The 13239-nt window shown below is 35.5% G+C and overlaps 1 protein-coding gene across 2 annotated transcripts; it reads right to left on the bottom strand.

The window, feature by feature from the left end:
* Window positions 1–304: 304 nt before the first annotated feature.
* On the bottom strand, window positions 305–12901 carry LOC145681549 (uncharacterized). 2 transcript variants are annotated; one of them, XR_014130809.1, is made up of 2 exons: window positions 12451–12901; window positions 305–895 (listed from the first exon to the last, which is right to left on the bottom strand). XR_014130809.1 is itself a non-coding variant. In XM_081753188.1 (2 exons), the coding sequence occupies exons 1-2, from the start codon at window positions 12564–12566 to the stop codon at window positions 503–505; spliced, it is 504 nt and encodes a 167-aa protein (XP_081609314.1). In that variant the 5' UTR covers window positions 12567–12899; the 3' UTR covers window positions 305–502. The 2 variants fall into 2 exon arrangements, 1 of the variants encoding a protein (XP_081609314.1); XM_081753188.1 differs by having other exon boundaries at window positions 12456–12899.
* Between the last annotated feature and the right edge of the window lie 338 nt (window positions 12902–13239).

Below are 13239 nucleotides of genomic sequence, written 5' to 3'. Positions count from 1 at the left end.
TTTCGTTTCCGGACCTTCCCCCTGTCTGCTTAAGGTGAAAAAAAGTGTAGTGCCCTACGATATGGTCAGCGTACCCGAGTTCGATTCCCAGTGGGAGCTCATTTGGTTTGCATTCCCAAATCAGCCAACCAATTTAAGAAAATATTTCAATATAACTCGTTTTTAAAAATGAATGTTTACGAAAAATGGTTTGGATTTCCTTTTGGGCTCAAGAATTATATCTGTTGATTGAGATTGGAATCCGTCGAGAATAAAGGAGTTGAATCTCCGAAATAAAATAAATAAACACATGATATTTCGCTTACTTCTATAATCACTCAACCACTAGTTATAACAAAACATACGAAGAAGGGCAATTGTTTGGCACCAATGTCATAAAAGCACTAAGTAACTTTTATTTCCTGATGTGGTAATACATTTTTTTTACTATGCACATTGTACGGAATTTGAATTAAAACTTTACACATCGTCCACTAAATCATCGCTGCTACGAGTCTTTTGTTTAGAAGAAGTATGAGAGCTGTGAACAATCCGTTTCGTCCTCTAAAACACATTTACCTGAACTAGGATCAAACATTGCTCCTGTAGGACATGAATAAACAAAATGATAATAACCATTGGATCCATCCTCTTTACACATGTGATACAGAGAGCAGTTTTCCCGATCTGGGAACACTCCAGTGTCAGAACACTCGAAGTCTGGAAGCTTACACCCGTGCAATCCATCACAACCGTACGGTGAATTAATATTGCATTGAGTGTCATCTGGGCAGTTCGTTATAGTGTCTGGATAAGCTACTCCATCCACACATGTCATCAAAGTAGTGCAATTGACACAGTGGAAGTTGTTGTTACCATTACATGCCATTTCTCCAACTACAGTCACTGTGAACACCTGAAAATATAAATTAAATATGATTAGGATCTCGATTGGATTGTGAGACAACTAAAACACGACACAATACACATATCAAACGAAGTATAACGCATATACCTAGGTATTGGTCAATGCATCATCGCATGTTTCTGTGTTTAAAATAATTGTGTGTATTTTTTTTAACATTTCCGGACCATATATACCTTAATAACTCATCATGGAGAAACATAAAAATGCGTATATATATATATGAATTTATCATGTTTGGAATACATAAAATAGTATATTTTAGGTAATGAAGAATGTTCACCAAAGTACAATAATATGTGGTAATACCTTTTTCTTTCATAAATTCAAATTATAACTATTAAAATATTGATAATGGATTGACATAACGTTGTTACAATATATAAATAGATACGATTGCTTATGAAAACATGCCAGCCCTACGTACTAGAGGTCTGCACGGCTCGGACTTGCTTGGCTCACCTCGGGTTCGGACCGGACTCGGGCCGTAAATTTTTAAATATACAATCATATTTCTCGGGCCTAACTTTATAAATATACTGTACAACGATATTTATCGGACCGTTTTTTCTAGGTAACTTTCAAAGCTTGTCTAAATTTTTAACTTGAAATACCCACAGTAAAAATCTATCATTGTGTAATTGAGAGTAAAGCTAACTGTGTAGTGGAGAGAAAAACTAAATGTAAAAGAAATAAACATGCTTAGCTTATCAGTTAGTGAAAGTTTGAGCAGCCAGAGTGTAGATTCCATTCTTTTTCTTCATAGCAATCGACAGTGACTGCTTTGAGGACTATCTGAGTTAGTTCAGTACACATCCATTTGCATAAGAATTTGTACATATTGACATTTCTTTTAAATATTTGGAGTATTCATGAGAATTTATATAAATGAAATAAAATTAAATATTTAGTTTAACGTGCTACGATTATGCACCGAGGCTAAGGGAGACGAAGACCATTTTCTTTAGATAATTCATATAGTTAGTAAGTGTAAACGATAACCCTTATTTCCTTATTCTCTCTGAATCATGGTAACTGCAAAATTAAACCCCTAATTGTTGTAAATAAAAAATATAATTTTGCGTTAATTATTAAGTTTCTGTAATTCGAGCTTATTTCGGGCTCATTTGATTATCACACGAGCTCGGGCTGGACTCCGGCCTAAAGGTTCAAACATGTTTCGGACTCGGGTCGGGCCTCACATTATAAATTCAAGAGTCGGGCCGGGCCCGGGCTAAAAATTCCGGCCCGTGCAGTAGAGATGCAAGGGCTCGGAAAAAAACCGGCTTTTTTGGAAAAAAACTCGGTTTTTTCTGCTTTGCTTTTTTGCTTGGGAAATTTTGGGCTTTTTTTCAAAATTCTGCTTTAAATCGATAAAGCAGACTTTGTTTCGCTTCTCTATAACACAGAAAGTCATTTAATTAGTGGTTGATGCCGATAATAATATAAAACCTCGAAAGTAAACCATGAATTTCGAAAAGATATTTTAAACAATTTTACTTCAACATTTTTACATTATGAATTCCAAAGGATTAACCAATGTATATAATAAACACATTTTAACCTCCTATATACAAAAGTAAGCAGAGTTGGCAAGAACCATGGTTGTTTCTGAAAATGCCAAAAACCCGTTTTGGGGGGCAGTTTAAACCAGGCTTTTTTGGGGTTTAAACCAGGTTTTTTGATTTAGATATTTTGCTTTATGTATTTATATTACATATTCACAGAAATAAGTTTGTTTCGCCTTGGTGTTATTATTCAACAACGGGGTTATGCTGGAAGAGGTCCCATAAGCTTATAAAAGTTGGTCAGTAAATTTCTTAAATTGAGAAACTCCCGCCCTAGCCATCGGGAAAATCCCGTCATTCTTTTAAATGTAAAACAATAACGGGAAAATCCTGTAAAATTTAATTTGCATGTAAAATTTAAAGGTCAACGTATTATAATCAGTACGCTAAAACTGAGTGACACACAATCATAGTCAACGTCTTACGAATAAAATCAGAAAAATAAACACACTGCTGAACAAGACTGCACTTATTTAATATAAAAACACATTTACACGTGACGTTTCGATCTTCTATCCAAGATCCTCATCAGATGTGAGTGTACGTCTGATGAGGATCTTGGATAGAAGATCGAAACGTCACGTGTAAATGTGTTTTTATATTAAATAAGTGCAGTCTTGTTCAGCAGTGTGTTTATTTTTCTAAAACTGAAATATTAAATTACAAATTTAGTATGTAGGTATCATTGAAAGTCCAATCCAAGCTAATGTTGGAAGCTAAGTAGGCAATCGATAAATTTTACCAATTTTAATCAATATATTTAAGCAACCTTCGCTTCTTTATAAAACAACAGGCATGCAGAAATATATAATTTGGTTTCGTTTTGTATGTTTAGGCTTAACATCCTTACGTAATACCGAGGTTATCAAGGAGAAGACTTTCGCTTAAAGTGACATCCGAAAGAGTACTTGGTTTACACATGAAAGAAGGGTTGTGGTTCGACCGAGAATTGAACATGGGACACCTTGATTAAAAGGTGAAAAGGAAATAAGACTAATGCAGATGGTTTGACATGTGAAACGTCACCATGAAGTTCACACGATTCGCATTTTTGTTCTTTTAATTTTTTTAGTTTAAACCAGTTATTTAATAAAAAACAGCTGGTGTAAACGAGCCAACCCTAAGAGTAAAAACTTCTTTCAAAAAATACACAAATAACTAGCAAAATTGTATGTAGTATTTTTACTTCAAAATATTCCATACCCTCTTTTTGAAACAAAATAAAATTAAAATAAAACATAAGAGAAATACTTAGATTTGTATGATACAATTAAAGGCTGCACATGGTTCTGTATATTCTTGAAATTCTACAGTCAAGTTTTTTATAACCACCATCAAGGGCGCCCATCAGGGGGGTTAAGGGGGCGCTTGCCCCCCCCCCCTAGAGGAAAATGTACTTCAGAATATTGAAAATCCAATAGGATTTTTACATTAGTTACAGCAAAATTTGAAATATTTTTGAAACGTCGCTTATACTTGCCCCTCCTTGGAAACCACAACATGGGCGCCCTTGACCACCATCACGGTTTACCCAGTCCTCAAGTTTTCTGAATTTTTAACAAGAGGGATTCAACATATCATTACGGAACAAAAAAAAGAGTACGGAATATATTTAAGTTAAGTTAAATACAACTGCACAACAAACGTGACTGAGTGGTTGGCTTTTGCGCTTCTATCGGGAAGTCCGGGATTCAACCATTCTGACAAAGCCTTCCTTCATTCCATCTGAGAATGTAGAAATAGTGCGTGTACTGGCCGACTAGGAGTGTAGGAGTTGGCCGACTTCCTTTCTTATTGTTTTTAAATCGTTATTATTACTAATTACCAGCAGTGACGGTTTTGCGAAGGTTAGAGGATCGGTCTTTCGGACTAAAGCCTGTTCTCCAAAGTTGTGGAATGTCTAAAACGAACGAAATATCTATTAGTTATGCCTTTATTCATAAACTTTAAGCTCCCGTCAAATAAAAATTACAAATGTTTAGAAAAACTAAACATTAATAGTAAGAGAACCCCTCCCAAAACACTTTTTTAAATTCGCCACTGATTCTCAGTATAAAATGATCTTCAAGGTTGTATCCGGAAGATTATTGCTAAACATATAAACGAAACGAAATATTAGTTATGCCTGTACTCATAAACTTCAAGCTGCTCCCAAATAAAATTAGGACTTTTTAGAAAACGAAACAATCAGAGAAACCCCTCCCAAAGTACTTTTCTAAATCCGCTATTGATTATTTGTATAAATTGGTATTCAAGGTTGTATCTGGAAAATTATTGCTAAATCATTGCACTACTACAGTATAACAGAAATGTGGAAATACGGTTTGACGGACATATTGAAAAACGTATGCTTTGACGGATATATAGAAAAACGTAAGTTTAACTTTCGTGCTAGAAGCTGGAGTACTAAGCTCTTAGAAATGAAACACGGATGACAAACTAAAATGACCTAGAGAAGGAAAAACTGTCGATAACTCAAAAGTTAAAATAAAGTTAAATAACCTGTAAAATTGCCCTCAATTCTTCATGTTAGCTTTAATTCGTAAAATATGTGCTCCATCCATCTTGATGGTGAATTACAGAGCTAAATATGGCATTCAGGTCGTGGAAATCTTATCTAAATATAGAATATACTATAAGAAAGCTATTTGGATAGAAAAATCATGAAAATGAAAAAAGCCAAAATTTCCAAAATTCTCGGTTTTTTTCCAAAAAAGCCGGCTTTTTATGTGAAAAAAACTATCGATTCAAAAAAGCCGGCTTTTTTGCATCTCTACCGTGCAGATCTCTACTACATACTAACATATATCAACTCACGCATAGAATGCCCAAACATTTTTATTTCTGATACCTAAGCGTAGATGATAATTCATAGCTTCGTTTGTCGCTTACTACTCGTCTCGGTGAAGTGATCCTGGAGCGGTTGCGTATTGGACGCTACATTCGTACATAGTGTGTGGCGTCAACGGTCTGTCTTCTGAAGCATGTGTCGTCTCGGCACTTTCTCGTAGAGTTTCTTTAATATCATATCTCAGAGCTCAGAGATTGATTACGACTACCTAATAACATTAATCAGATTCTAAGGCCTACACCTAGATTTTAATGAACAATTTCGTTTTTATATGTGTTCGGGCAGAGTTTCGAGTCAAGTCGAGACAAAACGAGCCAAATCCTGTGTGCAGTTTCAAGTACTGTATTCAAGTATCCTACAGAGACAATATAATTTTTAGCAATGATACTACTATTAGTACTACTACTACTACTACTACTACTATTATTATTATTATTATTATTATTATTATTATTATTATTATTATTATTATTATTATTATTATTATTATTATTATTATTATTATTATTATTGTAGGAATTCCGTGTATAAACATGAAAGATAGGCTGTTTGTATCTGAATACTAAAAAGTAGTTGGCTGCCGACCTCGGTAGTCGTGAAGTCTAGGAGGCAAGGACATGGTCCACGAGGTTCTGGGTTTGAGTTCCGGAGAAGCAAGTATTCGGGTTGAGTCAAAAATTGTTAAAAGTTATAGAGCGCCGGCCAAACATGTTCAAAACTGCTTGGCCCGGGTTTAGGGCTGTCAACAGTTCGAGCGGCTCGGCTTACAGCTCATTCACTATCGAGCCGAACTGAGGAATGAGCTGAGCCAACAGCTCATCCCAACCGAACCGGCTCGAGCTATCAGCTCAATTGAGCCGAGTCGATAGCTCATCCCAACCGAGCCACCTCAAGTCATCGGCTGAATTGAGCCGAGACAATGGCTCATCCCAACCGAGTCGGATCGAGCTTTTCGCTCAGTTGAACGGTGCCAAGCCGGTTGACATCACTATCCGGGTTGGGCTAAAAAAAAAAAAAAAATCAAAATTCGAACGTGCAGGTCTCAGCCTTCATTGTAAGAACTGCAATACTTATATTTGTCTCATAAGGCTGTCTCATTAAGGCTGTCTCATAAAAATCTATTGTCGTCTCGTTATCGAGACGAGACGAGATGCGAGCAATGTCCCCTCTCGTGACCAGCACTAAAAGTATTCCACACTGCTACATTTCTCATGGCTTTCGCTTTCCACTCTAATCAGGCTATGATTTCAAAACGAATTAAAACGATCTGAACGAGCGATCAATTTATCAAAGTCGACTCGACTCAAAACTCGACCTAAAAACAATGACTCGGCTCGCAACTCTACTCGAGAAAATTACCTTTGACTCGACTCGTGCTCATCCCTAAAAGATATATTCGTTATATTTTCTATTTTGTTATTTCTTCTTTTAGTTTTTTTTTATTACTTCTGTTTTACCTTGCATAACTTCTTAAATTTTATTGTCTCGTAATTGGAGCTTCTGTCTTGTGCAGTATTTGGGATTGTTCCCGAAAGAGAGTTCAACTTTATGACGGTTATGACGGAATAACTAAAATTGCACTTAGCATAATTTAAAAGTTATGGGATAATCAGGAAATCACAAATACAATGATCATACATTTCTAACTTAAACTGGTTAATTATTTAACTCAAACTTTCCAAGTATGGTGTGTGAGGCATTAATCGAGTTCCTAGAAGAAGTTCGGATAGATGGATTAATTGTTAATAACCCGATTTTAAAATAATGATCTTTTCTTTGGTGAATAAGAATCAGTAATCTCTGACAATGCATACACAAATAACGCACATAGCGATCACAAGAGTAACATTGGTATGTGAGTAACTTGCTGTGAAACGGAGTTGTTAAGCCACGTTCAGCATGAAAGTCTATGCACACTGAAAATACTAGAAGTGTTATGGTGTTGGCTTCGCTTTCGAGAGGCTTTGGTATGAATCCCTGTCTTCACAATTCTGTGAAATTATTCTGGCGACCTTCTCTTTTTCTTCTACATTCATTCGCATGTACGAACTTGATGATTGAGACAAGGTTCGAACTAATACCATTATCAGCGAAGAAGTGTCCAATGTTCGAGAGGGAACCACATTGCGTGATCAAAAGTTTGGTCTGTGGAACCGAACTAAGAAACACCAACCTATGTCTAAAATTTCCTGGATCGATTTTGTCACTCGTGTTGTAGTGTAGCATTCTAAGAGGGTTAAAGATCCTGTCTATTTCCCAATGGTTCTAAAAATTTACTTCCGCAAACTTCCTCTCCGTCATTTCAGCGTCCATACACAATCAATTCTGCGTAACCAGCGTTTACATCGATTGCGCTTTGAACCTTAGACAAAATCGGTAAAGAGAAAAAAAATCTGGTTTGTTGTTCAAAGGTTACAATATGACATCCAAGAAAATGCCTATCATGTCCCTCGTTAGGTCAGAGAATAGATTTGTAGAGAAATTAAAATAACAAGCAAACAATATCCAATTTGAGAAGAACGCGGATACCTTGGCTACATTGGAATTGCAGAATTGAATAATTATCTTTGCTTACCCTTAATAGTATGTGGAGAAGAATAAAAAAAATAGCTGGGTCGAGCGGAAAATGAATGTGAGGGTTACAAATGGCGGGGGAGATAAGAACAATTGTATATATTATTGAAAATAGGGAGAGAAACTGGTTGGAACATTGGGTAAGAAGGACTTGTATCATGAGGAACGTACTAGAGGATATGGTGACAGGAATAAGAGGAGGTCAATGAGTAGGGATGCGCACGAGACAAGATTTGTGGCTGTCTCGTCTCGAAAATGTGCTGTAAAAGTGATGTCTCGACTCGAAAAATGTATATTTTACTATTGGAAGAGCCATGTCTCGACTCGAATTTTGTCAGGAAACTCCTGTCTCGACTCGTCTCGTGCGCATCCCTATCAATGAGGCTACAATTGATAGATGGTATCAAGACAAAAAAAAAAAAAAAAAAAAAAAGTACGTGAAAACGAAGAAGTTAACTGAAGACCGTAAAATATGGAAGGGTCAATCCCTCTGAGGTGGTCCAAAAATGGTGAAAATGGTTGCTCGACCATCTCCGAAAATTATAAAAGTTTGAGTGTGACGAACCGTGTGTATGGGGAGGTCAATAACGTCATTCACGTTGTCGTATGTGCAAGTGTTCCTGAATGGTGGCCGTCTTTGTTGTCGGTGGAGTGAAAATTTTTGCATTTGCAAGCGTTTACGAAAATTACAGTTGCTCAGGACGTACAAATCAGACGAACACCAAACAAATACGAATGTTTACAGGAGAGACTGAGGTACACGGAGAATATAAACTTTTGCGTCTAAATAAATATGAAGGGTTGCAAACTAATACATGAAATCACCAGAAAATTACACTTTTAAAGGGGCTGTATTTAAAATATTTGTACTGGTTCTACTTAAAATCTAAACGACGAAGGCATAGAGGAAGGAAATGGGTTCATTTCTTGAATATTCAAAGACCTGTAGCTGGTGCATTTGTGCTATTATTTAGTGAGTTACGAAGTGATGAAACCAACTTTTTAAAATTATTTTCGTATGTCCATAACAACCTTCGATGAATTGTTAGAGAAAATAAATTGGAATTCAATCTATTGCAAACCTCTCTCCAAATAGCTGTTATTTTGTTCTTAGACTTGTATGAATCGAAAGATTTGTTCCACAGTATGGGCCTTTCCTCCACCAAACTAAGTAATGTTTCTCTATCTCCCATAAAATCAATTTCTTAAGAGAGCCAAAAGCAACTCCTTCTAGCACCCTTCAATAAACTAGCAAACAGAATTTTGTCAGGCGCACGCCATCTATTCTGAAGAGAACCATAAGCGACAAAAGTAATCAACATGCAGTGTAAGGCGCCGCGCCGCGCAGCGTCTTGAAGGGCGCCTTGATGTTTACTGTGGCGCATGCGGCGAAACGCCATGGCCAGATAATCTGAAAAGCATCATATATACTAATGGTAATCAAATAATCACGGCGGCGTGCGCCGCATAGTCTGAAAGAGCCGTAATAATCAACGTTTATTTTTAACACAAGAATTAATCACATTTTTAAGTGTAGTAGTTCAAATTGTACAATGAGTTTTGTTCAAGGAGATGCTGAAACTGTAATTGTGACATGTGCCATTTTTACATTTTGTAACGACTCCTACACAGAAATATATACATGAAACATTTATGTGTTGTTCACAGTTTAAGTAAACAGTCATGTTCACCAAATTTTAAAGGATATTTGAGATGGTGTGTGATATTTTAAAAATCGGTTGAATTGACATGGAATGACACATTTGTGATTCCCAGTGATACGTGTCTCGTCCTTGGTGCGAGAGGTTCCGGGTTTGATTCCCGGTGAGGAAACTCGATCGAAAAAGTTTAAAAGTTTTTTCAGGCCAGCCATCCTGAGTGGTTTTCCTGGGTTTTCCTCATTTCTACCAGGAAAATGCCGGGATGGTACCTAACATACAGGTCACAGGCTACTTCTTTCCTTCGCTAGTTCTCTCTTCCTTCTCTTTCCTCGGATAGTGTTATCACCGAGATATGTCATCCCTCATACGTGGCGGGCTTAGGGATGCGCACGAGTCGAGACATATCTCGAATATCGACTCGATTCGAGTCGAGACACACTTTGTAAAATTCGAGTCGAGTCGAGAATGCTCGTAAAAATCTCGACTCGACTCGAATGTCTCGAAAATATTTCTATGATTTTTATATTATTTTGAAGAAAGTATTCACTCAGAAACAGCCTTGAAACCAATTCCAGCATTTATTACTTTAGAAAGATACAGAACGGATAAACTTAGTAGTTAATCTTTCGAGATCAAGATTTAATTTTCAGCTCAATTCAGTTAATTAAAACTAATAATTAATGTCGTGATATTTGATTGTACTTCAAATATAATAATAATAATAATAATAATAATAATAATAATAATAATAATAATAATAATAATAATAATAATAATAATAATAATAATAATAATGTAGTTTGTATAAAACATTTTACCGTAGCTTATATCTAGTTTGCATAAAACTATTGCGATAAAGTAAACTTCATAAATTCTCTGAATGAGCAATTAGGAGTCTATATAGTAATTTAGCGTAGTTATAATTATTGCTTTTTCTTTCCTATGAACGCAATAAGGCTACGTAACTCCTCATTATTCGCTTCCCCAACTATTTTGAGGCTTTAATGTGTTGCAGCATTTCATACTGACAATTAGGTAGGTAGCCATAATGATCTGGCTGATGTGTGCGTATATTTTAACTCGTACATTTTGTCTTGTCTCGAATTCGATTCGAGTCGAGATTATTTTCTCGAGACGAGTCGAGACAGGCATAAATCTCGACTCGTGCGCATCCCTAGGCGGGCTAACACGGCCAGAGGTGCCGAAAGCCCAGAAATCTAATTCCTAATCCTAATCCTAACGATACTTTTTTTTTAAAAAAAATAACGTTTTTCTGTTTCTATCACAAACAAAAAAATGTCAAGTTATGTTACAAAAGAACTTGCTTCCCAGAAAGTCTATCTTTAACTCTACATAAGTTTTAAGCAAGTTAGTTACATACCGTATTTTTTAAAAATACTTTCTCGGCTGGCTTATGCATCAAAATTTACCAGCTGTGGATGCGAATAGAAAGTATTAAGAAAGTGTATGATTAAAAAAAAAAAAAAAAAACCTAGAGGGTGATCACATGAAAGTAACCTAGTCAGTATTCGGTACCACCACGCTTGGCTAATCTTATATGGGCCATCTATTCTGAACTGGCATTGTTAATGAGCATAACTTCAATGTAAATGATCTCTGGATCTACTATCGTCGGGAGCACTAAAACTTTTCCGGTGATCATCCAGCATCATCAGGTAAATTGAGAGCTGCCTCAATTAAGACGTATCGAACTCCGGTCAAGAAAAACAGAAATAATAACGCCGATGGATTGATCACGAATCACTTAGTTGAACAAGCGTCATCTGGATGGCAGAAGTTCTTCATGGCTATAGAGAAAGGAAATTTAGTTAGTACAGTACTTTCTTCTATTTATTAGCTGATTTTGTCAATATTTCAACATCATATAACTAAAAGTTATCTTGTGGCCATATGATTAGCGTATTCATCTTTGGCGCGGCAGACTCGAGTTTAATTTTCAATGGGACATCATCACATGAAATGATGTGATGTAATATGTATTTAAACTATGTTATTAATGGATTATATTGCGTAACGACTTGCGTATCTCTAAACGTTCATAAATGCTCTTCAATGTGTTCGTACAACCATTTTATTAATTTATAATTTTATTTTATGAATAGATATGAGGTGGAATTTTTTCCGTTCTAAACGAATATCCATGACCAAGTATTAACTTAACATGAAGCTATGAAATAGGTTGGATGCATGTATAAAATAACAGCAAATTATAATTTCTCCAATAAAAACTTCTCATAACTAGAAAATTTTCAAATATTATTTCGTATTTGGTAATGAAACATGTAGATAGTATTTCTCTCTGTGTGTGTACAGTACAGTCAAAATAAATATGGAAACCAAGTTTTCTTATTTAATGCATGAACTGCATAAAAGTTTCTTATGGAAATTATTTATCTATGTCTATATCAGTTTTCTTTGGTTATACAAACTGGGATGTAGCAAGGGACTTCTGCTCCCCGTAAATTTCTGACTTTGGAACAAAGTTTTGTATGTTTCGGGAGGGAGAGAGAGAGAGAGAGAAGTTATGTGGAAACATTGTATTACTCGTACAAAACTGATAAAACGTCGATATAATGATTTTTCTACGATCGAAATGAGTTCTATAGAAAAAGTGCATTAAATTTTTCGAACACATTTTTCGCGAAGTTTCGCTGGGGCTTTTATTACAAATGAAGTTTACGATATAACAATGCAGCAGGAAAAGTGAAACATTTTTTTTTCCTTTTAGGAAACGAAATATTTTAATCACTAACTATGAATCATGTAATATTATAAATAAAACAGTGTTTGAGAAAAGACTTCGGTGAAATACTAAATATAAAATGTTATAGATACTAAGGATATTAAAAGTAAATTAACTGGAATAATTACCTTACCAGTGACAGCAACAAGAAGACCCAGAATGATCTATCCATGAATGTAAGTTGCTTCTCAACATAAACTTCAAAGCTTTTTCCAACTCCTCGTTTTATATCTGATTTTGTCATATAGTTGCTACTATGACAACACGATAAACATATATGCCATAAAATTCCCGCATTGTTGTACTGTCTCTGTTACACGATCGAGCACTACGAATACATTGTTTCTTAGTTACTCTTTCGCAAAAAGTTCATTGCCACCACAACTTTAGCCACAGCGTAAAGAGGCGAATCATCCAGCATTATAATAAAATAATCAACGTATGTTGACATCACGATCTAGTTTTATATGAAAGAGGTATCTTACATAACGAAGGAAACAAAATTTAGAATCGCTTAAACTACCGAGAACATTGGACACTTCTTCACTTTGAAACTCCTTGGAGCAGAATTAAAAGAGGTATTCGAATGTGTCTAACATATATTTGTTTACGAAAACTAGGTTTTCGGGTGTCCATGAACACATATTAATTCTACGTGAAAGGAACTGAATAGAAAGAGGGTCATGACAGATTTCTCCAGCTCAACGCTAGTTAAACATGCAGGAATAACCATTTAGTAAGCTGAGGCTTATGAACTGATCATGAACTCAACGGCATTTCATTTTCTTTCTAATTTAAGGGAAACGAAGGATAATGAATTTTTACATGAACATGTTAATCATACATTCATTCATTGTTCTAGTGTTTTGTCTGAATAATATTTTTTTAAAAAAAGTGATCTATCACTGAAGATGTAT

The sequence above is a fragment of the Thermobia domestica genome, chromosome 3 (genome assembly GCF_964235325.1).
Source record: "Thermobia domestica chromosome 3, izTheDome1.hap1.1, whole genome shotgun sequence".
In the NCBI taxonomy this organism is placed as follows: domain Eukaryota; kingdom Metazoa; phylum Arthropoda; class Insecta; order Zygentoma; family Lepismatidae; genus Thermobia; species Thermobia domestica.
The sequence above is the reverse complement of the archived record's forward strand: the minus strand, read 5'-3'. Positions and strand labels throughout refer to the sequence as shown.